The sequence below is a fragment of the Cynocephalus volans genome, chromosome 13 (genome assembly GCF_027409185.1).
Source record: "Cynocephalus volans isolate mCynVol1 chromosome 13, mCynVol1.pri, whole genome shotgun sequence".
NCBI lineage: Eukaryota > Metazoa > Chordata > Mammalia > Dermoptera > Cynocephalidae > Cynocephalus > Cynocephalus volans.
In genome coordinates, this window is record NC_084472.1 from 41999543 (window position 1) to 42027023 (window position 27481).

Sequence of the window (27481 nt, forward strand, 5' to 3'; positions counted from 1 at the left end):
TTGATATGCAAGAAGGGCCCCAAAACAGCTTAACTGATTTTCAGCTGATTTGTCTGAAAATTGTGTACATGGTCTAGCACCTCATTTGGGAAGCAGCATGCATCGTAGCTCGGCACCTTGGTTGAAACTTTGACTTGATATCTTGTTACACTTGCTCATCTCTCTCCTCCAGCAAGCAAGCCCATCAAGGCCGGGCTGATGTCTTGGACATCTGTGTCCCTGCTAAGAAAGTGTCGTCTTTGACACTGCCCTTTGCCTTTCCCCAACGCCATCCAATACATCTCTGCTGATTTGTCTTCTTATTTCATTTATCTCCTCAGGAGCCCTCACCCTGTCCCCTTCACTCCATCCCCACATCTCCCATCGCCCCAGTTCTTGCCACCAGCAGTAGCCTCCTAACTGGTCTCCCTTCAGTCACCCTGGTCCCCAGCAATTCCATACGTCACGCTGCAGCCAGGGTGAGTGCTTTTAATGTCAATCTGATCATGTCCTCTTCCTCCTTAAGATCCTTCAAGGACTAGCTGATTCTCAGAATCAAAGTCAACATCGTTAACATGACTCACTTCTTCCCAACAGGTCTTGCCTCTGTCCAGCTCTCCAGCTTTATCTCCCACCATGGTCCCCCTCCTTTCCCTGGCAAGTGCCACACAGGCCTTCCTCAAGGGTCCCACTCCATATACAGAGCCTGGGATTGCTTTCCCCACAACTTCATTTAGTTAACCCTTCCTCTCCAAGGAAGTGCTCCTCAGTGCTCAATCCCAGTTCAGGGCTACCTGGCTGAGACCCCATAGCACTCCTTTGCTCCTTGGTAGCACAGTTTATAATGAAACCTTTAGCTGTGAGTTTTTGAAATCATCTCTGTGTCTCTGGCCAGACTCTGTGTTCATGAGTGCAGCGACTGCACAAGCATTTGCTCAGTGCTGTGTTCCCTAATCCTTAATGAGCCTGGCCCAAAGCAGGGGCTCAAAAAATACTTGTCAAATGAATGAAGTGACAAATGTCATGCCTTTGATAAATATTTATTAAATAAATAAATGAACGACAATCATCTCCGTCCCCCAGCTCACTCATACTTTCATTCATTAAAAAACATTCATTAAAGTCCCACTTCCCTGATCGACAGCTCTTTTTCTTAATATGATATAATGTGCCCAGGCTCAGGGACAACCCTCAAATACAATCCTTAGGTTCCGTAGTTTGCTCAAGCATTTGATGTTTTACAATTGTAATAATGAAACATTTACATGTCTTGCAACTGTCACCAAAATTTGTCCTACAGAGAAAATGGACTTTCTTTGAGAAAACATCTTTGGAAAGTGGAAGGTAAGCTTTGGCCCGGGCTCAGCCGGAGACCAAGTACATGGAGACTGCTTAAAAAGCTTCAAAGAGAAAATGGCAGAAGTGTGTTCTGCCTTGGAGAGGGAGTTGGGGAGATGAGAACAGGGAGGCAAAGAACAGAGAGCCAAAAGAGAGGAGCCCGAGGAGTGGGGTGAGGCCAGGGCCACATGGAGTGCCCACGTCGGGAGGCTGGCCAGTGCTTGGCTGTCCATTTGAGGTTGTTTGTTTGGAAGTGGTTTCCATCCCTTTCCATTGCCTCCCCCACACTCTGGAACATGTGCATGATCACAGACAACAAGGAAAGAGCTGCATCTGGTATCTGGATGGTCAACAGACATAAAACAGAAACAGGCTCAAAAGTAGGAGCCTGAAGAGGGATCATGAAAACATCAGCCCCTGGAAGTTTGCGGAAAACATGGGGAAGGCTTTGGATTTCCCAAAGATGCAGAGTTGGGGAATCTAAGCAATCTTATCTACAACTCATGGGTCAGACAAGTCCCAGCCAGGAGGTTTGCACATGAATTAAAAAAAAAAAATTATATAATCCTATTTTAAATACATTCGAGGAGACTGGCATTGAAAGAAGTTTTTGTTTTTGTTTTGTATAAGAGGATAATTAGTGCTCAGATGCCTTTGATGACTCTGGACCTCAATAGAGCATCTTTGCTTAAAGTGAGGCAAGTCTGCATAGTTACGGGGTCTGCCCCCAATTATGAGCAAATCTTAACCCCAACCTGCTCCAGACACCTCCAGCCTTTAGGGGCCCCCACCCCCCGCTCCTCCTACTGAAGCCTGTGTCCTCTCTCCATGTCCTCGTGTGCCCTTGCACACTGTCAATTCGGCTCTCTACTCAACTTGGTCTTGATCTGGTCTCTGAGCCCTTCCTGTGAGCTCACCACTCCCTCAGCTAGATTACCACTCCTGCCAGACACAGATAGTTCTCCTGATCTTCATGTGCCCCCGACACTACCCAAAGATATGCCCAGGTAACCATGGCTCTTTGCAATACCTGGCAATGTCCCCACACTGGGCTGTGCTGCTGTCAGCCCAGTCCAGCCCAATACACACACACACATACACACACACACACACACACACACACACACACAGACATGGTCAAAGACTGCTAGATGAGCCATCTCATTGGTTTTATTGGGTAGAAATTGAGGGTCTTTCAAACACAGTGACAGATACAAAGTACCCTGATTATGTTTTTAGGCATAGAGTCACAGTCATCACTTCGGAATCACTACTCAAGGACAGCTACACACAAGCTAGAATTATGCCGCAAGAGTTTGTGCGAACCCCTACTCCCAGAACACGATCTGCACAAACATCAGATAACGCAGCAGCCCCACCTCCCCAGCGTTCTTTGGATGGCACAGCACAGCTTTTCTCTCCAGGGTGAGGGGAGGGAGTGGGTCAACAGAGCAGGAGAGGAGCTTTTCACATAACCAGCAAAGGACATCTCGGTCTCCCCCTCCTCCTCCAGATGGAAGGCCCTGCAGCGCACAGTGCAGCGTGCCCCGGCTCCTGGAGAGGAGAGCAAGGGAATGACGGGCTGAAGAATGAACCAAGGCCCCTTGCCACTTTGTCTTCTCATGTAGGCCACTTGGGGATGAGTTGGTGTCACCAATCCCTCAGGGACAAACTCCTGCCTTCATGTGAGCCCCTAGGCAGGGCCTCTGGGGAACTGTCATCAGGCCTGGGCTGAAGCCACACCCAGGCGCAGGGCACAAGGTTTCCACAGACCCTCTGCTGATCCCAGTGTCTGTCCTGCTTTATTTTGGGAGGGAGATGGCAGGGGACTGATGCCAAACTGCACCACTAAACAACCCATTGTATGCTTATTGAGATAAAGTGTTAATGTTTAAAAATATACATATGCATATACATATATTTCAGTTTGGACAATACAGCTTTGAAGAAGAGTTATGGCTTTCCAAAGGGAGGAAAGGGAATCTGTGCAGAGTTGTGGGAGCCCCAGCAAGGACGGGCTGTCCCACAAAGCAACCTTGAGCAGAGTGACTTGCTCAGAAGCCAGCCACAGTTAGGGACAAGCGTCCCACTGGAAAAGAGAACAGGAGAACTGGCTCTGGGTGGGTTGGCAGGAGTTGCCACTTGAGACCCCACCAGCCTCCTCTCAAATGGCCACAGCAGCATGGGGGCAGCATTACCAGCCTTGACAACAACCCCCTCCACACTCCAGCTCTGCTCAGGCCCATGGCCTTGGGTGACTGTCAAGTACAGCTGCCTCCCGTCCCACCCCACCGGGAACAGCCACCCAGTGCTGCTGGCTTTGGGTACCCTGGTGTGGACCCAGAAAGAAACAAAAACCAAACAGTCCCCTCCATGCAGGGGTGATGCCCCCACCAGGAACACACTCCAGATCAGCTTGACAAACCCAGAGTGAAGAAAAAAGTGCCTGAGGGGCCTAGAGCAGGACATTAGCCACCTCTCCCTAGCCCTCTTCCTCGGGGAAGCTTGGGCACCCAACACGAGACTCCACGGCCATTTCTGGGGCTCAGGCAAGTAGGACTGCCACTATCTGCCCTATAGTAGCTCCTCGCAGGGCTACAGTGACACCCAGGGAGAAAATGGATGGCAACTGTGTGTAAAAAGTAGAAGTGTTCACCTGTGGGGGAAAAGTCGTATGTCATGTTCTTAATTTCACAAATAAACCCAGGCCTGAGTCACTGCAGTGCCATCCCCTATCCCGGCTGAGGTCCCAACCCCTTCTCTCACATGTGGTAAGGACACCATACGCAAAGCTGGAGGCGCAGGAGGAGGATGCCCTGAAACCACGCCATCAACGGTGCCATCAGCCACACTGCAAGGTCCCTGCAAGGTGGGAAGGTGGAAGGAATGCATTCCTGCTCCTCTTGTCCTTTGCTCTTGGGGCAGAGGTAGGAGGAGAGAATCGCCAATGTCAGAGGGAAAACGTGAGTCCAAAAGAGTGAGTTTACCCATCTCACTCGTCCTGCGTCATTAGAAAATGAACTGTTTCACTTCTGTGAATGTTAAGATAACTGAGGGTCTATCCTTTAAGCACCAAGACTGTTGTGAATGCATTTTAAATGTTTGGGTTGGAAATAATTCTAACGTGGATAAGATGCTTGCCTGCGTTCTTAAAGACATGCCAGTGTACTGAACACTGGTTGAGTGTGTTTGTACTTCTGTATGACTGTGGATGTCACAGGGCGAACTGAACTGAGATGCTTTGTTGCCCTTGGGGTTACTGTGACATATTTGTCCCTCTGCTGAACAGCCTCAGACCACTTGATGGTTTCTGGGATATACAGTTTTGGTGTTTTAATGCCATCAAGATTAGGCTATTAGCTGCCACTTCCTGCTATATGTAGCAGCTGGTATCATTCTCTTAGTTTGTTTTATTATTACAAACCAGAACCAAGTTCACTAGAATTGAATTTAAAGTTAAAGTGAATGCCATGAGGGATTTGCTTCTAGCAAAGTGCATGAAGTGCTTTGATACACAGCTTTATAGCATCTATTTCAGAAGCTCCAAACTAATTTCCCTTCATCTGAGTCCTTGGCTACCTGGGGGCTCAGTGCACTTGCTGGGTAAGTGATCATGGGAATTGAGGTGTGCTTTTACCTTTTCAATAAAACAGGAAACATTTTCTCCTCTAGCAAGTCCTCAGGATCTTCAGGGTTCCTGTAAACTTTGTGGCTAAATACAGAATTCTGACCTGCTGTGGGGCTGAAGTTCTTGCTGGGACCACACTGCTAGAGGCATCTTTGGAGGGAGGAGCAGAGAAGAGGTGGAGGCAGAAGAAACCAGGTACTGACTAGCTAGTTTCAACAAGAGCCTTTTCCAAAGGAAGGTAGAAAAGGAAGGGCATGATGAAGTGGGGTGCAAACTCTAGCCCCTGGGGATGGCATAGCACTTGCTGCTGTGAGATGTTTCCTCACTGCCACCTCCTGTGTTTGCTTTGCACAGGTGTAGTGGGTGGGCAGAATGCTGGGCCTGGGTCAGAAGGCCAGACTTCTACCCAGGTGGGCCAGACAGGTCCTCCCTGTGCTCAGATCATACCCCAGCACCAGTCACATAGTGACCCTCACCAGGGTATGGGCTGGTTCCAAGTTCCAGAGACACCAACTCTTAGCTCTGATCACAAAATGCATCCAAGTCCGAGGCATAGATGAATTCTTAATTCACACACACTCTGAGCCTTCTAACCCCTGGAGAAGAAATCTATGTTACTTTGCTTTAAAAATACTTCAAAATGTTTGTTTAAATGTTTAAAATGTTCAGAAAAAAGAAAAGCTATTTGGTACCTTTAAGAAGTCTGACACATGAATTAGATTGGGGAGATGGGGGTGTGTGTGTGTGTCCCCCAACTGGAGAAAAAGAATGCAGCAAAACAGGGCCAATCTAGTTAAAACGTTATCTAAAGCAGTGATACTCAAAGTGTACTTCCCGGACAAGTGTCAGCATCCCTTGGGAGCACGTTAACAAGGCTCCACCCCAGCTTTACCAAATCAGAGGTTCTGGGGTGGGGTCCAGCGTCAACAGGCTCTCTGAGTGGTTCTGATACAAACTCATATTTCAGAACTGCTGGCTAGAAGAGTGGTTCTCAGCCTTGGCTGTGTATTAGAAACATCTGGAGAGATTGAAAAACCCAAATAACACAAGTGTGAAGGTTAATTCTAGATGTCAACTTGGTTAGATTAAGGAATGCTGAGAAACCTGGTAAAGCTATCTTTTTAAGTGTGTCCGTGAGGGTATTTCCAGCAGAGATTAGTATGAGAGTCTGAGTGGCCTGGGTGTGAAAGACCCACTCTCAGTGTGGGTGGGAACCATCCAATCCGCTGGGGGTCCGGAGAGAACAAAAGACAGAGGAAAGAGGTGAAGCTCTCTCTCGATCCACTGGAGCTGGGATACACTCTTCTCTCCTGTCTGTGGACATTAGAGCTTGAGACTCTTCAGCTTTTGGGTTCCAGGACTTACACCAAGGACACCATTAGCTTCCCTGGTTTTGAGGCCTTTGGACTTGGACTGAGCCATGCTACTGGCATCCAGTTTATAGACGGCCTATTGTGTGAATTTTCTTCATAGTCATATGAGCTAATTCCCCTAATAAATCCCTCTTGTATAATTATAACATATGCTATTGATTCTGTCTCTCTGGAGAATCCTAATACACCAAGTCACATATCAGACCAGCTGAATCAGAATGTCTAGAGATGGGGTCCCACGGATATTTCTTAAAGGTCTTCAGATAACTCCAATGTGCAGCCAAGGCACAGATCCTCTTCCTTAGGGTAGTGACTCTCAACCACTATGTGGTAGATCCACTTAAGGAGATCCTTTAAACTGATGATACTGGGCCCTTTCCCCAGGCCACTGAATCTGATTCTCTGGGAAGGTGAAGACCTGTCACTGGGATTATTTTATAAAGACCTCCAGGTGATTCCAGAGAGTTGAGAACCATAGTTCTAGAGGGAATGAAACTTCTACCCCCAAAGCTGAACAGATCACTGAGTTAAAGGAAATGAGTGATTTTGCAGCCAAGGGAACCATCTCCCAACTAAAAAAAGAAAGTCACTGATTTCTGGATTTTGTGGCCAAGAGCTAAGTCATGGTAGTGTACATTTTTCTCCTTTTCTCTTTCAAATGGAAAAAAAAAAGGTTCACAGAAGAGATTATGCAGGGGGAAATATCTAAAGACTTATAAAAGATTGGCAAAGCCAATGTCGCTCAGGACACAGTACGGGATGGCCCAGCCACCAAAGCAAGACCAGATCTGCTGCCACCCTCCCACCCCCCACCCCACCACCACCCAGCAAAGGTGCCAAGATGGCCAGAAGTCAGGGACCAACCAAGGGCCTGAGATAACTGCTCCAAGCAAAAATGAAAACCAGAATTCTGCTCTAGGTATGCTGAAAACAATTAAAGTCACTTGAGAGCAGCTTATACCTAAGCGATTCTTTATACAAAAGAAGTCTTTGATACATTATGCTAAGTGAAATAAGCCAGTCACAAAAAGACAAATATTGCATGATTTCTCTTATATGAGGGAACTAGAGCAGTCAGATTCATAGACACAAAGTAGAATGGTGGTTTCCAGGAGCTGGGGGAGGGGGAAATGAGGAGATGTCATTTAATGCATTTAAAGTTTTAGTTTTGCAAGATGCAAAGAGTTCTGGAGATCGGTTGCACAACAGTATGAATGTACTTAATGCTCCTTAATTGCACACTTAAAAATGGTTAAGATGGTAAATGTTATGTCATGTGTATTTTGCCACAATTAAAAATAAAAAAGAGAAAGAAATCTTTGTCAGTGTAAAGGCAAAACATATTTTATCAATGTTATAGATTCCTGAGCATTTGACTTTTGTTGCTAGTTTAATAGTGGGTTGTATTTTATATTATAGAAAACACAGAAGTTGGGTTGTGTGCCAAACTCTTGTTTTCATTCTTTTCCCACTCAGGACTGCAGTCTGATTTTCAAGCCAGACCTTGCCACTCAGCTGGCGGCAGCCACCGAACCACCGAGAACATCCCCAGCTGGCCCTTGAGTGCTAACCACAAGCAGTTGTGCACGCAAGGGCCAGTTAGGGATGTCATACCCACCCATTCCCAGGCCTTACCCCCTTTCCCCAGGCTCTGAATTCCTATTTTTAACAAGCATCCAGGTGATGTGATGCAGGTTTCTACAGTCTGCCCTTGAAGAACATGCTGTTTTATTAGAATGCCTCATAGGGTGTGAGCAGCCTCCGCAGACTGGCCTTGTTTGACAACCTCTGAACAGCAGAAGGCACACCCTGGCCATCGGTGCACCCCTAGCCTGGCCTCACCTGACCCACAAGCCACAACCAGAGGGGTTCCCTGGCTGCAGTGAGACTAGACCAGGGTGTGTGTTGAACTTGGAGCAGCACCCCCACTCCCGCCCCTCCCAGGAAACAACCCCAAGCTCCTGGCCTTCCACGGGGCATCTGGAGCAGACCTTCTACAAAGCTCAGCTCATCTGATTGTCAGCCAAAAGATGAAGTGTTCCCCTCTAGGTTTTTAAGACACTATTAATAAATCCCTCATATACTGCTACCCAACCTGAATCACAGTCACAGCAATATAAGATCCTGATATATCTGTACGGTTTTGAGGAAGGGAGAACAAATAAAGGAAGAAAAACAGATAATGTCTTTCCCTTCTTTTGTTTAAACTAGAGAAAAAATTGGTTAGCAAGCACTAATCAGATGAGCAGGACTATAATAAGGGAACAGAAAGAGGATGGCAGAGACTGGGTGATGAAGCCAACGAGCCCCCACTACATAGACACTGCTGCCTCCTGGGCCCCAGGCTCCCCAAGGACAGAATGTACTAGGCAAAAACTAATCAAGAGAGGACTCTCCTCCGTTGACAATTTCCCCAAGGTGTTACTCGGTTTATTAATGGGGTCTCCTGAACTGCTGGAGCCCACTAGGTGACCAGAGACCTCATTACTGTTGAGCACACACCATGTTTGGCTTTGTGCCAGTGCTGGGGACATAAAAATGAGCCAAGGACACAGGGACACTTATGCTGTGTGATATGAAGATATCCTAACAGAAGTCAGTGATAATAACAGCAGAAGCACACAGTAGTGCCCAGCACAGGTTCACAGAGGGGAGGATGTAGGGGCCATAACCCGACATCATCTGCAGAAGTGGCCAGGTAAGGGGAAAGGGAGGGAGGTAGGAGTGCGGGGGCCATTCCAGGCACTTCAAACAGCTTGTGCAAAGGCACAGCACTGGGTGGGGGTGGGGATGGGGGTTGGTAGCAGGGAGGTGGCAGGAGGGTCTCTGGGATGGTGAGTGAATCAGCTTGGGACATGCCCTGCATGACTTGGTAAAGAATCTGGACTTTATGGTACAGGCAAGCAACGGGCTCCAAAAAGGTGTTTTCGGAAGGTCATTCTCTGAATGCAGAAAGATCAGTGAGAAGGGCCTGAGTTAGGGCAGTGGCAGAGGGGATGGAGGGAAGGAATGAATTCAATGGATATTTATGGGCTGGAATTGACAAGATTTGAACAAATAGACACAGAGGGTAAAGGAGAAGGAAGAGGCAAGCGTGACCCAGGGTTTGGGCAGAGAGAACCTGTGCTCACCGGGTGTTTAGTTTGTGCGGGGCACTGTGCTAGGCATTGTGCAACATTATTTCACTTAACCTTCATAGCAGCTGGTGAGGTTGGTGTCCTGTCCTTATTTTTCAGATGATGAATCCGAGTCTCCAGGGGCTCCGAAAGCTCCCCCAAGGTCACATAGCCACTAAGTAGTAGGAGGAGACTCTGAGTCCAGATTGTTCTTTTAACTGCACCAGTTGAGGATACGTAGAGGTTTGAGCTGCCGGGAAGATGCAGACGGTCAGGAAGCCACGGTGAGCATGCTCCTGGCGCTCCTAGGCAGAACGGGCCTGCAGGTAAGGGGTCCAAGATGCAAGGACAGGAGATACTGGAGATTTCTGCAGGAACGCTCCTGGTAAGAGAAGAGAACCCTGAGGAAGCTTCACGGAACATGAATCAACAATGGAGCCTGAGAAAGAGCATCCAGAGAGACGGGAGGAAAGTCAGGGAAGAACGGTGTGTTAGGAAACAAAGGAGGAGAGGACTCCAAAAAGACCAGAGGGGCCAACCCTGTCAAACGTTACAAAGTCGTCAAGGTTGACATTGAGAAGCATCCGCGGCTTCGGCCATTACAGTCTTCATGCTGCCAACCTTCAGAATTCAGAAGTGACTCCCGTCATCCCCTCCTCCTCCTCTCCCAGATGACTCTCCCTGAACCTGGACTTGATAGCACTCAGCATAGCAAGATCCTACATGTGTCTGTGGGATTCTTCATTTAACACCTGTACACACACATACCACTGTGTAAGCTCCAGGAGGGCAGGGACGTTTTGTTCATTACTAGTTCCCTGGCACTTTGCACAACACCTGGCACAAAATGAGCACCCAATAAATATTTGGTGAATGACTGGCTGAAGCCAGCTCTCTACTCTCCCTCGATTGCCAGAAAGCACAGCAAAGTCAGGGGCCACAGGCGCTCTCTGTTCCCTGCAGAACCCGGTGCTGAGTGGGCAGAGCTGCGGCAGCTTCGCTCAAATGGTCAAAGGTCGGTCTCCGAGGCCACGTCTGACCTTGAGCCAATGCCCATTTTGCTGGGCTAAGCACCGAGTCATTTGCTTGGTTTTGCTGTCTTTCAAGTCTGGAGCAGTGGGTTTAGCACAAAGGAAGACATGATGGTTATTTTGTTTGTGAGGAACCAACTTTCCTTAAATAAGAATTTAACTGGTAATCTGCACTGCATGGTGGGATGGGGACGGGGGCCTCCAGAGTCAATGCCCAGGTCTCTCTGAGACTTTGAAAAAATGTTTTTCCTACAAACACTGACTGCAGGAGAAAGAACATGGCCTGAAAGTCTGGAGACTGGGTGAGTCCCAACACAGCCACTATAGGGCTGTGTGGCTTTGGGAAAGTCACTCCTGTTGTCACTTAACATGTACCCTTTCTGGGCATCTCTCCTCACCTGAAAAATGTGGAGATGGCCTCAGTTCCCATCCAGTGCCACTGGGGATGGATCAGTACTGCTGCAGAGAGTAGGGTTAGGAAAAGTCACCTACATGCAGAGACTGCCTCCCAGACCATTTGTCCCTAGAGCAAGTCCCAGAACACCCTGTGGTGGCATCTCTCTCAGTCAGGATTCCTCTGGGACACTGGCTGGGAAGCTAAGATACAGGGGCACAGGCTTTGGGTTCTACACACCAGGGTGTAGTACCCTCCATTCGGTGCCTGGCCATGGGCAAGTCCCTGAATCGCTCTGAGCCTCAGTCTTCTCACCTATACCATGGAGTCTCCCTACTTAAGGGCATCTTGGGATGTTTACAGGAGATAATGCAGGGAAGGTGCTCAGTGCAAGGCCTGGCACAGAATGAGAGCATGGTAAATCCCAGATATTATAATAAATATTATTTATGGCTTAGATCCATACCTCATGACTTGCTCAAAAAAAAAAAAAAAAAGAAAAAAGAAAAACATTATACAGACCCTAGAGATCTTTTCTAAGCCTCTAGTTGTAGAGATTTGAAAACTGAGACTGTGAGAGAGGAGGGACTTGCCCTGAGATCCACAGGCAGAAATATGGCCATAAGCCAGGTGTCCCAACACCTACACAGATGGATCCTGATGCTCCATCGCTAACTCCTACGAGGATCCTGGCTGGGGCAGATTCCAACCTCCAGTACCCTCAGCTGTGGGAACCCTGACGTCTGATTCACCAAAGCTCCTGCCCCCAAACATTGCCCCATCTGGAACATAAATGTCACCCAGAAGGCTTCCAGTAGAGGGTTCTGTCCATAGCAGGCATTTGGTAGAGCCCTGGGCACAACTTGTCCCAGGTCACTTCCCCAACCTAGGCTTGTTTTGTTAAGTGGGACAAAACAGTCTTTAAGAGCCTTCCAGTTCTGACATTCCATGGTTTCAAGAACTGGGTTCCATTAACCATGAACAGTGGCTAGAAATCTCAGTTAACTGGAATCTTTCCCAGAAGTTCCTTTCTTGGGAGAAACAGGCAGATCCCAAGAAATTAATAACCACCCACTGTCCTTGTTCAGTCTTTCCCCAAGTGTTTGGGTCCACTTTATCTCAGTGGCAACTCCCCTACTTTGCAGAACCACAGACTGCGACTCAGAGCAGCCTGAGGTTCTCCCAGTTGGAACCAGAGCTCAGAACACAGGTGAAAGTCAGCATCTAAAATAGTGCTGTGCAGGGAGGACAAGCTCCATAATGACCCACCAACATGAAACACAAGCTGAGACAAAGAGCTTTTACCAATAAAGGAGCCCAGAGATAGGGAGCCTGGAGGCCCAGCCTGTGCCCTCTCCGTCTCTCAGTGGCTGGGCCTGTGGCTTTGCCTCTAAAATGGTGATCAGATGGAAGGCCCATGCCCTGCTGTACTCTCACAGCTTCTAGTCCTCTTTCAGCACCTGGCACGTGGGACTGTGGTTTGTTTACAGTCTGCCCTCCACCCTGGAAGACAGAGAATGTCTTTCCTTATCACAATGTCTTCCCAAGCCCAACTACAAACCAAAGCCAAGTAGGCTTTCCAGAAATTTGGGAACTGGGAAAGGAAGGGAAGGGAAGTCAGGCGGGCAGGTGGACCAAAGTCCTCCCAGCACTAACATTCTACGACTCCACAAAGCTAAGTTCCAAGGCAACTCATCAACAGCATCCATTAGGCACAGTCACATTAATGATGGAAACACCACAGGGGAAAGCAAGGGAATGAATTTCAGATGTGAAAGGTCACGTGAGCCCCTTTAAGTGTAGGCACTGCTAAGGTCTCCAAGCCCAGGCTCTGTGCATCCATGTGTGTGAAGACCACCAGGCGTGCGCTGTGGGAAGTCCTGCCTTTCATAGCAGAAGCCTCAGTGATGCTGGTGTCGGAGGCCATGGCTTGCTTCCACCGACTAAACTCACCACGTGACACATCAGCCCTTCCCAGCCTGGAACCTTACAGTCCTGATTCAGGAACACAATATAGCAGGATTCTGCAGTATTAAGAACATGAAGAGGAATACATCTTTATAAATAACTCCTGGTTTAAATGCAGCTGAAAATAGGGAGACAGAAGAGGAAGCAAATTGCTAAGCACTTACTGAGCCCATGACATTGGCTTAGAAACCTTAGGGCAAATAGCTGGTCTGGTTTATTTTCTTCTCATCAAAAAAGCAAATGCAGGATTGAACCTGGAGGCACCAAGACTGTGTGTGTGTCTGTGGATGTGGCTCTCCTCGGCTGATGGTTTCTTACGTGCTGTCACTTACTTGGTTGGTGTGATGCAGTTTGTAAGTCCCTGGACCTCTCTGAGCCACTCTTCCTTCACTGGAAGATCTGGCCGCTGGGTTGGCCTCTAAGCTCTGAGATTCTAGATGGCAATTCATGGCTGAGTCCTCGGTATAAAACTCAGGAAAGCAAAAATCTTAATTAAATCTTGACTGTGCTCAAGTGTCCTGTCAAGTGTCCTGTCTCCTCTCTCTATTGCATTCTCTGTAGGGCCTTCCTTTAGCTGCACAACAAGGACACTAAAGTTTGTGCTCTCTTGGTTGCTAAAATTGCGTGGAAATGTGCTGTATTCACTTGCAATCCCAGGGCCCCCTGATCTTGGGGTGCGGCCCAGCAGCATGCTACCTGTGGTGCTGGCTTAGCACGGAGCTGCCTCTACCCGGCCCCTATCCCTCCCTCCCAGCCCCAGGACCCATGCACAAAGCTGAACTACTGATGGAGTCACAGCCTTAATGCCAGGCCCCCACGCTGCCCTGCACGGGACTCCCAGTTCCACCGAGGCGGAGGGAAAGAGAAGAGGTTCTGCTTGCTGGGCAGCCTGGCGCGGCCGCCATCAGCAGCAGCTGCAGGTGCCCGTGTGCACGCGGAGGATGCCGCGGCTGTGCAGGTGCAGGAAATTGAAGATCTCGGAGGGCATGGCGTGGAAGCCGGGGCGGGGTTTGACGTTGTCGTAGTAGTGGTGAGTGATGTAGAGGCCTGAGGGGTTCATGGGGAAGGCCCAGAAGCCGAACAGGTGCACCTCCTCGCAGAGCTCAAGCGCCGCAGTGGCCAGGATGAGGCCGGTACTGATGCGCTTGGCACGCACCCCCAGGCTGAGCCAGTAGCGCGACACGTTGACCAGGTACTGCGGGTGGAAATAGTACACGGCTTGCGGCGACTCGAAGTCGTCCAGCACGTACTTGACGCGGATGGACACGTCGGTGTTGCGCGTGTTGTAGAAGGCGGGCAGCAGCACCGACGCGTTCTCGTACACCTGCAGCACGCGGTAGAAGGGCCGCCGCCACTTCTCCAGCTTGTGGAACCTGCGCGGGGAGCACAAGAGTGAGGGGCCAGCCGCCCGCTCCTCTGCACCCCACTCTCCCGCACTTCCTCACTCACACCTGCACCCTGGGGGCGTTGTAGAGGACAGAGGGTGCTCGCAAGGCCACTCCTGCCTCCTCTGCCCTCATGCACCTGAGCAGATGAAGACGTGGGCTTTCTCAGGAATAGTTATATTTTTTCAGTGCGTGCAGGAGAGGACAATCTGGACCCAAAGGGGCAAGTATCTAGTGTGTGGCTGCAGGGGGAGGGCCATGCTTAACCCAGAAGGGCAAGGGTAGCCCAGGTGGGCTCAGTGGGGAAGTGGTTGGCAAGCAGAGGCTTTCCCTAGAGGCTCACACATCATTCACCTGTGCGGTCTTCCCCAAGGTCCCCAGTGATGGAACCCAAACGCAGCTACCTGTCCTGTCTCAGCCCCTTCCTCCTCCCCACCTCACCGCCCCCCCCACACACCCACCTCTGGGTGCATCTCTCACACCTTTTTCTTTCCTGGGCCCTCTTTGATGACTCTGCTTTCTCTTCCCACTCCTTATGTAGGTGTCCCCGGGCATCTGGTCCAATTTAATAACTCCTCTCCATGCATCTTTGACTGTCCCCTCCCCTCAGCTTTTATCTGGCCTGGATGATGTGACTATGCCCAGGGTTGGGACTTCAACACATTAACCCCCATCCCCTGAAACGTCCCAGACAGACCCCAGGAGGGGAGCCAGGTGGGGCTGAGATCTTTGCATGAGGCTTCTCCCCAGTGTGGCCTGGACACAGCCAGGTGAGGAGCTGCAAGCCCTGGTCACACTCTGGAAAGCTCTCTGCTCCATCTCTAGGTAAAAGTTGTCTAGACCAGCGCTGTCCAAAGAAATAAAATGCAGGCCACATATGTAATGTTAAATGTTCTAGTAAGCATATTTTTAAAAGTAGAAGCAAGTGAAATTAATTTTTATATTCTACTTAACCCAATATATTGAAAAGACTATCATTTCAACATGTAATTAATATAAAAATATTAATGAGATGTTACTTCCTTTTTTCATAGTAAGTCTTTGAAATCTGGTATGTGTTTGACACACAGCTGGCACATCTCAATCTGGACTGGCTACATATCCAGTGCTCAGTAGCTGCATGTGACTGTTGGCTACCAAATTGGACAGCACAGTTCTAGAAGGAGGACCACTGACCTCTCTGTGATGATGCTGGGGTTCACAGTGACCACATCCGTCTTCACCCCCACATCCATGGTGTACTTCTCTGAGATGGGGGGCAGGTTGCACCTGCAGAAGAGACAAGGCAGCCCAACTGCAGGCGGTCAGCCATTCCACAGGTAGAGCCGGGGAGGGGGTGAGCAGAAGGAAGGGATGGTGACCACGAGGGCAGAGGAATGCAAAGGCGACCAGCTGGGCAGGAACTCTCTGGCCAGGCAATAAGATAGTGGTCCTTCTGCTCTGTGTTAGGCATTGGGACAGCAAACAGGTCCAGTCCCTTGTCTTGTTGAAGTTCCATCACGGGGGCAGAGAAACCACCTGGTATAATATGCTGTTACACATTATTGGGGGATAGGATCACAGCTCCAAGAGGACAGGTGGGGGGGGGAACATCCCCTTGTCTAGGGGGTCAAGAAGACTTCCCTTAGGAAGCAACGCTGGAGCTGAAGTCTGAAGGAGAAAGTGGGCAAAAGTTCATTGGCAGGAGAAGGGCTAAATAAACGTGGGATATATGCAAAGATGAATCTTAGAAATGCAATATGGAGTGAAAAAGCAAGTTGCACAAGTGTATGTACACAATACCATTTGTAGAGAGCTTCTCTGGTAGGGAGAGTGATGGCTCCCAAAGATGTCCACATCCTAATTCCCAGAACCTATGAATATGTCACCTTACATGGCAGAAGGGACTCTGTTGTGATTAAATTAAGGATCTTGAATTAGGGAGATTATTCTGGATTATCTGGGTAGGTCTGATGTAATCACAAAGGTCTTTCTGAGAGGTGATATGACAACAAAGGAGAGAAGAAAAGATGTAACAACAGCATCAGAATCAGAGAGAAAGACTGGAAGATGCTATGCTGTTGGCTATGAAGGGACCATTTGCCAAGGAATGTAGACAGCTTCTAGGAACTGGAAAAGGAAACAGATTCTCCACCTGGAGAATGCAGAAAGGAATGCAGCTCTGCCAACACCTTGGTTTTGGCTAAGTGGGACTTCTGACCTCTGAATTGTAAGATAAAAAAACTATGTGTTTTAAGCCACTAATTTTGTGGTAATTTGTCACAGCAGCAACAGGAAACTAAGGCAGCCCTCAAACAAAAAAAAAATTTCACAATAAATTCTTTAGGGAGACATCTACATGTGATAAAACAATTTTTAACAATGAGAGAATAAGTAAAAAGTTCAGAGTAGTGACTACCTTTGGGGGAAACAGAGGTAGAAAGGGGAAGGAGGACACCAGTTGATACAATGGCTCAATATAAACATCCAACTTCTTAAGTGGTTGGTTTACAGATGTTCATTTTATTGCTTTGCTTCCTAGTTATGTATGTGGAACAAATATTCTTTGCATCAAATACTAAATAATGAATGAATAATAAATTTTGAAAATGAGCAGATATTAACTGGGTGAATGTGGAGGTCATAAGCATTCCAGACAGTGGTCCTGTGCAAACGTCCTGTGGTAGAAGAGAACAGGAAGCATCCAGGAGTGACTGAAGCCTGGTGACTGGAGCACAGAACAAGGGCAGAATGGTGCAAGCTGAGGGCAGAGAGGGAAGAAAGGGCCAGACCACAAGGGACTGTGGGCCACGTGAAGGATTTGGTCCTTCATCAGGGGGAAGCCATGCATTTAAGGAACCATGGTACAGAGAACCCTTTATAACAGGACAAGGACTATTACCTGTTTTATAATCCAACCACACCCCTGCCTATCACACCGCTAGGGAAGCAGATTTTATATTCACCTTAAAGACAGGGGGTGTGTCTGCAATCAATTACCATCTCTTAAGCATCTCTTACAGCATGCCAGAAATTGTCATAGGATTACATGAGATATCTATAACCTTAGGTGGCAGAGATAAGCATCCCTGTGTTGCAAAGGAGAAACCAGGCATTTAGACAGGTCAAGGGACTTGCTGCTATTAAGTGGTCAAGACACGGTGAGGGATAAGCCTGTCTGACTCCAAGTCTAGGGCTCTTTCCCAATACAATACCATCTAGTACAGATAATGCCTGGAATAAGGTGGAGACTCAACACATCTTGGTACACACACAGCAAGCACTCAATAAGGTTTTGCTACTGCTGACTAGCCACATGATCCTGACAAGGAATGTCAGTCCCCCACCCCAAAGTTTTCATCAGTAAAATGAGAGGGTTACTAAAAAACATTTTTATTATAACAAAACTTAGTATGTGTCCCACATTGTTTGAAGATTTTACAAATATTAACTCATTTAATCCTCACACTGATTCCAAGGGGTAGGTACTATTATCTTCTTCATCTTTCATTTCAGGAAGCAGGCACAGGGTGGTTAGGTAACTTACCCAAGGTAACACAGCTCCAAATTCAAACCCAAGCTTCAGAGCCCATGGATTTTAGCCACTATGCCACCCCACTTCTTAGTCCTGAGGATCATACAAATCCATTCTTACATTCGCTTTTTCATTCCTTCTTTTAAGACTCATTTTCTGAATCATTATGATGTGCCAGTGAATATATCAGCCACTGTAAAAGAAGTTCTCCATGTGCTTTCAGTTTCCATGAAGGAGACAACCCAGTTGATCTTTGGTTATAGGACTGGGTATTAAATGCAACCTGAGAGGTGGGCACCAAGTTGCAGGAGCCTAGAGAAGGTTGCCAGTGGGGTAGTGGGAAAGGAGGTGATTCTTGAGCTAAGCTTGGGAGGAAAAGTGGGAGTTAGCAAAGCAGGATGGTAGGAGATAGGGGTGAGGTGGAGAACATTCCATGCAGAGGGGACAGGACCTGGAAGTAGTAGTAGCTGACATTGGGCACTAATGGTGCATCCAGTGCTGTAGGTGCTAAGAGCTGTACACATATTACAAGTTGAACTTCACAAATCCAAAAGTCCAAAATCTGAAATGCTCCAAAATCCAAAACTTTTTGAGTGCTAACATGATGCTCAAAGGAAATGCTCATTGGAGCATTTAGGATTTCAGATTTTCAGATTTAGGATGTTCAGCTGGTAAACATAATGCGAATATTCCGAAATCTGAAAAAAACTGAAATTTGAAACACTTTTCTTCCGAAGCATTTCAGATAAAGGATACTCAACGTGTACCTAATTTAATCCAAAAGCTCTGAGGAAGCTGCTATCATTACGCAGATGAGGAAACCAAGGCCTAGAGGAGCAAGATAACTTTTCTGAGGTCATGTGCTTAGCTAAGATGGAGCCCGGACTGAAGTTAAGGTAGACCGCAGAGCTGGGCTTCTCCCTGAAAGACCATCTTTAAAGAGGAGGCTTTCTCTGCCTCCCTTGGCAGGAATGTGGCCGGGCTAAGAATTCAGTAAGGGCCAGTGGCTGCAGTGTTAGAGGAACCTTAAATCTCAATCCTGGACTTGACTGGGCATCCACAGGGTGTATGCGGGCTGACTCCAGGCAGCAGAGAACAGTGTCTCTCTCACTTGCCACCCATGACAGGTAACATGGCTTCCAAGCCTAGAGCAGAGTGTCCACAGCTTCCTTCTTTTAGAGACAGAAGGCTGGGGTTGCACGGCCACGAACCAAAAATATGCAGGAACTGCCTTTATTTTAGGACTCCCAGTCACACCAAACCTGCTCTACCCACCCATCCCCGCCACCAACTCTGAGTGGCCCAGTGACTGTGGATCACGACCCATGAGATCCCAGTGCAGTTTCAATCCAAGTCTCTGCTTTAAGCTCTTGTTTTCAGCCCATCTTCTCTATCCAGACTAAAGATATAAGTGAGGGTCCCCAAAGAGATAAGAGGGGGCTCTACATAAGGAAACGGAAATACAAAGACCAGTCTCCAGCTTAGTTAAAGCCAGGCTGAAGCTGATATTGTGGTCCACCACAAGACTGCCTTGATTCCAACGAGTGCTTCTGGAAGGGTAGAACGCACCAGGGAGATGGCCACCCAGAGGACCTCAGTGACAGGTCTAAGTGGCCCTGTGAGTCCTCAACACCTTCGCATCTGCTGTACCATTTGCTCTTTATACGACTCCCATTCTACAGCTGTGGAAACTGAGGACCTCTAAGTTCAACAACTTACCAGAACGGAATGGGCTGGAGAGAATAAGGGAGACCCCAGAGCATGAGGGTGTGTAGGGAGTGGGAGGTGAGGTATTAATTGCTTGCAGGCTGCATTAGGGCGCCAGGGGGTGGGGCCCCACATAGGGGAGGGCACGGAGGAGGGGGCTGTGGGCGTAGAAGCGGCAGGTGAAGACGCAGGCAGGGTGACTCTTTTACCGGAAGACAAAGTCGGCGCTGTTGATCTCCCTCCCGCAGCGGCTGTTCTTCAGGATGCCCCCGTTGCCCACCACTGCGCACTTCTTAAACTGGGACCGGTAGTAGGGCATGTCCTGGGGGAGGCGTAGGCACAGCTGTCAGAGCCATTGCCACCCCCTGCCTTCATCTGGTGCTCTCACTTCTGTGGCCATGCCCACCTCTCCTTGCTCATAGCCCACGAGACAACCTTGTAGGGAAGGTGGGAGAAAAGTGGTTTTCCACTTTACAGGTGAGAAAAAAGGTCAAGAGACTTGTTACTATTAGATGGCCCCAAATGTCCCACCTATCTCTGACACCCAGGAGCCTGTGGGGCAGCTTTCCACTTAGCACACGCCAGCTGGCCAGCCCTGCATGAGAGGGGCCTGGCTGGCACCTCGGGCTCCCAAGGCGACCAGTGGCCAGGCGGGGACTCATGGACAATCACACTGCCCTGGGATCATCAAGAATTAGGCTATATCAAAGGAGATGCTGCATCGTCTGTGAGAGACTGTCCTTATTCATGGACCATTTTCCCTGTAGGGACAGCCCAGGGTGCCAGGACAGGGAAAACAAGGGTGTCTCACAGGCAGAGGGGAAACTGCACTGATTGACGTTTACCAGAGAAAGGGGAAAAAACAGTCATCTTTGGAAAAATCATCGAAGGCTTATTACATTCTATATGGGTGTTTCCCAAACTTCTGTAAATCAAGAACTACCTGGAATACTTTCTGAAAATATAAATTTCTGTGCTTTGTCCCAGAACCATGGAATCAGAATCTCTGGGGTGGGGACAGGAGGCTGGATTTTATATTTTAAATGATTGGAAACAAACCAAAGAATAATATTCTGTAACATGTGGAAATTCTATAGAATTCAGATTTTAGTGTCTAATAAGAACTACAGTATCACTGGAACTACAGCCACCCTCGTTTGTTTACTCATATCTCTAGCTGTTTTTGTGCTGGAGTGATAGAGGTGATTAGTTGTGACTGAGATAATATGACCTGCAAGGCCTATATCATTTACTGTCTGGTGCTTTCTGGAGAATGCTTGGTGACCCCCGCTCTATTTTGCTGGGCCTCAGTGGTCCATACCCCTGGCTCTCCTTGGACGCGTATGTCATACCAGGCAGTGTTTCAACCACTGCTGTTACCTGTGTGAGATGCAAGTCCACCTGCTATCCCCAGCCTCATGTTCTAGCCTTGCAAGGCCCACCTTATAAAGGTGGCCCAATGCCATTCTCCTCAGCACTGTGATGTAGGAGACACGTCTGACACCTCTCCCCTTCCACCCCTCCCTGGTACCCCTACGCACCAGTAACAGAATGCAGTGAAACCCTGGGCATTGTGTCATTAGCCTCGAACCTCGGCATGCAGATGTGCCCCCACTTGGTATTTCTACAAATTGGACCCACTAAGTCTTGCCCTGGGCACAGAGCTCTCTAGGGCCCCTTCTCGGAGAGCCTGGTGCAGGGGATCCACACCAGCGGTCAGCCCAGGTGATCTGAACAGTTCATGTACGTGGATCACTCATTCTGTGGTCCCCCATCACCAGGGCACCACCATGCTAGCCCTGAACACCCTACCTCCAGGCTTCTTTTATGTGAAAGGGGGAAAAAATGTCTATCTTGTTTAAGTCTCTGACAGTTTAGATCTTCTGTTATAAGCAACCAAACCTATTCCTAGTCTAAACCCCAGGGTTATAGACAAGAAGACTGAAGTTTTGAAAGAAAATTACTGCTCAAGGTCATCTGATGTGAGCTAGATACTTCAGTGCCTTAATTTGTGCTGGAGTGTGCTTCTTGTACGTACAACCTTTGCATATGGGTTTTCACTCTTCTGCCTACCTCAGGTGGGGACAAATGCTTAATCATTCTCCGAGATATCTGCAGGATGTCCTCTGCAAGTAATGCAATACCCGCAATTGTATAACCACTTTCTTGCCAAAAGTCACTCAAATAATGGCCAGTTGGCATTCATCATGCCTTGACGGAACCCCCAAGGAAACACAGAGGGTGGGCTACTGGGGTTAAGACAACAGGTCAACCAGGACCAAGACAGCTGAGTGCAAAGGGCAGAAGATGAGTCATGCAAAACTGCAGGGGCACTGCCACAGAGGGCCACAGATGGCCCTGCTCCCTCACATCTCCCCCCCCCAGACCGCCCCTGCCCGGAGCAGCACCTTAGGAAACATGCGGAAGATCTCCTGGTTGATGTGGTAGATGCCGCTGGTGTCCACCTCATACTTCAGCTTCGTCCCCAGGGGAGTGTTCTTCTGGGTGGTGAAGAGAAAGGCAGGGGCATTGCAGCACCTGGACAGAGTGGACCTGCCAGGCAGGGAGACAGGAGGGAGAGCCCGGTGACGCAGGACATAGCAAAGCCTCACGAAGAATAGAGGGGTCATGGAGCTGAGGCCTCTCCCACCCGCCCCCCATTCCCACCTCATTCCCACCTCTGCTCCTGCCATCCCCTCCCATTTCCACACTCCTCCCAATGCCCAGGCCTTTCCGCCTCTCCTGATGCTGTCCTTTCAGGGCCCAGGCCAGGTTTCTGTCTGTGAAGTCCCCAGCTGCCCCCATCCCCACTGACCATACTTGGCACTGAAGACCTGGAGCACAGACTGAGAACCACATGCTCATCATCTGCCACCCCTGTCATGCTGGAATGGAAGCCCCTGGGTGGCAGGGACCCCACCTCTCCAAATCCTGCACAATGTTAATCACGCGAGGAGGTGCCACCACTCACGGGATTAGCCATCCTCACCTGAGCTTTCCTCGGGATCTGCGCGCACGCTACCACTTCCTGGAACCATGCTATTGCGGCTTCCTTTAGCCAGCCCTAACTGAAAACCCGGGGGAGGCAGAGCTCTGCCCTAGGTTCCTGCCCCCACACCAGACTCTAGACAAGGTGCTCACCTTGTCTGCGGGGTCACAAAGCCAAGACACACACAGTCGACAGAAATGTGCAATTTCAATCATTTAGAAACTGATTTAGGAATGCGGAGGGTCAGAAACTGGGATGTTGGGTTGATACTGGCTGGCTTCCTGCAGAGAGTGGAATCTGTCTTCCAAAAGAAGTTTTTAGGAGTTCATTATTTAAAAAAAATAAAAAATGCCTGTAGTTATCATTGTAGAAATACTCAAACATGACCACAGAAGGGTTAAAGCTCAGATGCAGGCTTTATTGTTTACTTATTTATTGGTGGCTGGCTGGTACCATGACCTCAGTGTTACAAGGCTGCACTCTAACCAACTGCACTAACTGTCCAGACAGATACAGGCTGTTAAAGCAACCTGCAAGGGAGAATGTGGCAGATGAGGCAGGCCTGGGAGTCAGCCAGGCCGGGGAAGCTGATTTCTTCTCTTCTCTGCAGCTGGAGTTCCACCCAGCAGTGCATTCTCTGAGGTGTGCTGGCCAATGATGCTTCATGATAGAGTCAGATCCTGGGCACATCTTGCTCCTCCCACCCTGGGGACTCAAAGCCCTCTACCCTGGCTGCAGAGGGCGCTGGACTTGATAGGGCACAGATCACCACCGCCCTCACATCAGGTGCTTTGAGCCCACAGAATCCACTTCCTCCAAAAACAGCAGCAGTGAGCTGAGCACACACTGGCCACCCTCTTTGGCTTCAGGAACAGTCACATCTGGTGTCCAGGATGCTCTGGGAGGAAAGGAACAGCTTCTCCAGGAAGCCCATGTGAAGGCCACTAACAAAGAATGAGGAGAAGCTTTCTGATAAGTTCCCAGCAAGGCCTGGGATGGAAACTGGGCTTTCCAATCTAGTGTCAAGAGGCCTGGATGCTAGTTTCTCTTCTGTCCCAACCCTCAGGCTCTGGGAAGATCTCTCCCCTCTCTGGGCCTCAGTTTCCTCATATATAAAATGCAGAGTTGGCTCTTCTACCTCTGACCCTCTGTAGTTCTGTGACTCCATCTTGCCAAAGGTTATACGAATTATTTTTTATGACTTTATCTCTTGCAGGGACTTCACTGGGGAGCCCAGCTTGCTGCTAGTTGCAGAGAGCAGTCTTTGCTATGGAGAGTTGGGTTTCAGAATGTGACTGAGGCTTCCCAGAGGAGAGGCCAGAGGTCTGGCAAGGCAGGGGCCGTGGGTCAGCATTACAAACCAGCATCTGGCCCTTATAGCTTTGCTGGTCCAGAAACTCATTTTGTCAGCCCACTGGAGAGCACCTGCACTGAAGGAGACTGACTCATACTAACCAAGCTCATGAGTGACTGATGTATAAACCAAAAATGCCAGTGTGTCTATTTGTAGGCAGTAGGGTGGAAGAAAGATCACAGTTACAGGATTCCTTTCCTGTAACTGAAATGCTCATGCCTGCCTTCTAGCACCCACCGCCCATTCCTTCACTGCACCAGGCCTCTGCCAACCTAAATGAAGAATTTCATCAGTGTTCAACGAGCTTGACATGAGAGCAAAGAGAGTCAACCAACTAGCCTTAAAGGTTTTCCCATTTAGAGCATGGTAAGGCCTGATGTCACTTCCCTTTCCTATACCTGAAACCACTCTGTGCAACTCACCCCCAGAAAGCCTCACCAAAAGTCTCTCAGCTCCCCCAAACCCTCACCCCTGGATAGGGCTCTCTGACCCCTGCCAAAGGCTCTCACACTGATCCTTGTTTTTCTATGGCTTCTTTATTTTCCTGTTGCTTCTTTATTTACTTAGATGTGTGAGTCCTGCTGATGAGACTTCTGTTTTGCTCTCAGCCTGGACAACATATCCTTTTGCATCTTACTGACCTTGACCCTGCTGAGTGTTTTATCAGCAACACCCTCAGTGTGCTCAGGTTTCACTCACCCTCAGGGGCCTCTGTCTGTGCAGTGCACATGGTAACACTTCAAAGGGGCAGATTTGCAGCACAGATCTTGTATCTGTTCCCCACTCTTCCAGCCCTTTGCTCAAGTTTACATTCTACTTTTATGGTAGGTGGGTCTCTGCAAACTACTATCAGGCCTTAGCTGGATTTCTGCAGTCTCACAGAGAACTCTGGCACCTGTTCTTCAAGGGTTATCACTCATATTTCTAAAAATGTGCCACTTATAACTACTATTCTACCTCTAGACTTGGCCTGGAATTGTGGCAAACTGGAGCAAATGATTTATTTAAAAAAATACAAAAAGCTTAGTAATATTCACTTTTCACAACCTCCTGTGGAGGATTCCTTCATGCTGATAGCTCCTCAGTGCATTTAAACTTGGACCTGAGTTGCCAAAAACTAATTTATACACAAATTTCCAGGATTATATTAATTCCATAAAATGAGGTGTACCTGTATCAAAATAATGCCATGAACTCACAGACTTTTAAAGATAAAGAGGACCCTAAATTTCACCATTAACCAAACAGAATTTTTAGACATCTGCTATCTGCATAGCTCCCACAGGAGAACTTTAAGATACAGCTCTTGCCTCTCTAGGAGTTTATAATCTGTCAATTTTGATTAGAGAGCAACTAGAAAATAGCCTACTGCAGTGCTCAAATGTCTGGTGTGGCTGTGAGGACCTGAGTGCCCTGAGGAGCAGTGAAGCCACGGGGCTGAGCAGCTGCCCCGGGAGTGGGGCTGAGGATGGCAAGGCCGTGGAAGATGCTTACTGTGCCTACCACGGGCCTGCTGGAGTCCTCGAGCGAGTACCTGACTGCTATGAGCCTTGGTCAGCCTCAGCTGTGTACTGGAGCTGACACCACAGCCTTGCAGGGCTGCTGCAAGGACTAAGGCAGAGGGCGTGGAGGACAGCACCTGGCAAGGTGCCCGCCTCCCCCGTGTTTGAGTCAGAACCTCCCCACTGCCCACATTCCTAAGCCCAGTCAGGGCCAGCTCCTTGGAAGATGCCTGCTGACAGCTGGGTCTTGCAGGACGATGGAGACCTGAAGAGGTAGCAGTGAGGAGACCCACAGAAGGAGAAGGGAGGACAGGTGAATCATAGATACTTGAACTGGTTGGCTTCCGAGATGTTCAGTGCCCATTTGCACATCTGGAGGCTCTTCCACCTGTCAAACAGCTCCGACTGCTTCACCCTTTGGGAGTGGAGGACAGAAGAATACGTGAGAGGGCCAGGCTGGACAAAGTGTCGTCATTTCCAAAAACGTCCTCTTCCTGCTCCCCTTATGCCAAATCCTGGACTGGTCCTTTGCATTAACTATATTTTCTTATTTTCTGTAATTTTGATGGTGGGGCATCTGGAGCCTTGCTAATTGCTAGAGATGGCAAACAACTCCCCTGCAAGTGTGCCTTTCATATGCAAACCAACCTATCCAGAGTCCATGCTCACCTACCTCCTTTATCTGTGAGCCACTATCCCCCTGCCCCAGTCATCCCAGGGTCAGGTGCCAGATGACCAGAGGCAACCCCTATGACTCAGAGCCTGACAAAATTAATCCAACTGGCCAATCCTAAACCTGTCTACCTTGCTTGCCCTGCCTTGCCCACTCCTTCCCATGAAAACCACAATAAAGGCTGTCGCCTGTGCTTTCCCCCACTCCTGCCTCCTGATCCACCCTGCTGCTTCCCCGTGTGGCCCTGCAGGCTGTGCCTCCTGTTTCTAGGGATCTGTGAGTATAAAAACCTCTTCCTTTATGACAGCCATTTCCAAGTCTGCATGTCTTAACCATACCCAATTAAAACAAATCCCAAGTACATTTTAAAACATTCTTCCTCACTTGCCCACCCCCCAAGGGCCTGCACATTTCTTCCAGGAACATCTGCCTATAAACAGAGTAAGACCATTCCCTAGCAGAATATCTGTCAAACACCCCACGCTATGCTCAGCACACATTAGGGCTCATGACCGGGACACACCCTTCTCTTTCCCCTTCCTCAAAGGCAGATCACAATTTCCGAATGACAGAAAGAAAGAAAGAGATGTCCCCCTTTTCTCTGAATAACCATCTGCCAGGCTTATGCTAGTTGGTTTTTAAGCATCTCAGCATTGCAATGTTCTAAAGCGCTCTAAGGAAGGGGAATATCTAAGTCACATAGGAGTCTCCCTTTGACTGAAACTCACAAAAAGTATTTGTTTTTAAATTATAAATTCACATTTACAGATTATAATTACGCATATTTATCAACGTATTGATGCTGTTTCCCCAGTTTCTAGAACAGTGTCTAGTAAAATACAGACATTCGATAAAATATTTGAATGAATGAATGAACCAAATCAAAGATACAAATTCCCATGAACGCTTATTGACCGATATGACATCTTCATACACATTAACCTCAAATAGTCATTCACCTGCCTTCTCATCAGTTCCTCTTCTCTTTTTCAGACAGCGCGTAACCTTGAAGGCCACATACCACATTCCCAAGCCCTCTCTCCCACAAGCACGCTTCAGCCTCTCTGTTACCCTTCCCATATCCTTGGTTATTTCCTCCCCATTTCAGTCAAGAAATTGTTCGTTGCATCCTACCCAATCCCTTGCTTTCATTTAGATTTTGAGGGTGATTCTTCTGCTCTGCAGAGATGCCTGAATTCTCTAGGGTCTCAGCTTCTGGGTGTCCCAGTGAGGCCCTGGCCTGGTGGGAGTTCATGCAAGGCCAGTACCTCATGCTCCTTAGAAGGATCACAAGACACACCGTGCCATTGAGCCTCATCCTGGTGAGCTCCAGATCTTCAGCAAAGAAGCTTTACACTTCTGAGAGGAGTTGCAGAGGGGTGGCTCTCCATTTGGGTCAGGCAAGGCTCATTCATCCCCTGAGCTCTGTGCCCTGGGGTTCTCAGCAACATACCCTTTTGTTCTGGTCAGACCACCTTAGGGAGTCCAGCATGCACCACCTGGCCAGTGGCCACCCACATGGGGAACTGT

At 48.6% G+C, this 27481-nt stretch overlaps 1 protein-coding gene across 10 annotated transcripts in view; it reads right to left on the reverse strand.

Moving 5' to 3' along the window:
- Window positions 1-2471: 2471 nt before the first annotated feature.
- Window positions 2472-27481, reverse strand: part of ST8SIA5 (ST8 alpha-N-acetyl-neuraminide alpha-2,8-sialyltransferase 5) — an 88253-nt gene continuing 63243 nt past the window's right edge. For 5 of the 10 annotated variants that reach the window (XM_063077526.1, XM_063077529.1, XM_063077521.1 and 2 more), the window contains 8 exons: window positions 25607-25693; window positions 21842-21986; window positions 19643-19755; window positions 15389-15481; window positions 12516-14200; window positions 12165-12362; window positions 10864-10924; window positions 9739-9816 (listed from right to left, as the gene is read on the reverse strand). In XM_063077526.1, coding sequence (XP_062933596.1) covers window positions 13732-14200; window positions 15389-15481; window positions 19643-19755; window positions 21842-21986; window positions 25607-25693 — 907 coding nt within the window. In that variant the 3' untranslated portion in view covers window positions 9739-9816; window positions 10864-10924; window positions 12165-12362; window positions 12516-13731. Of the gene's footprint in view, window positions 2872-7646; window positions 9817-10863; window positions 10925-12164; window positions 12363-12515; window positions 14201-15388; window positions 15507-19642; window positions 19756-21841; window positions 21987-25606; window positions 25694-27481 lie in introns of those variants that run through there. The other 5 variants (XM_063077522.1, XM_063077525.1, XM_063077524.1 and 2 more) reach the window with 5 other exon arrangements.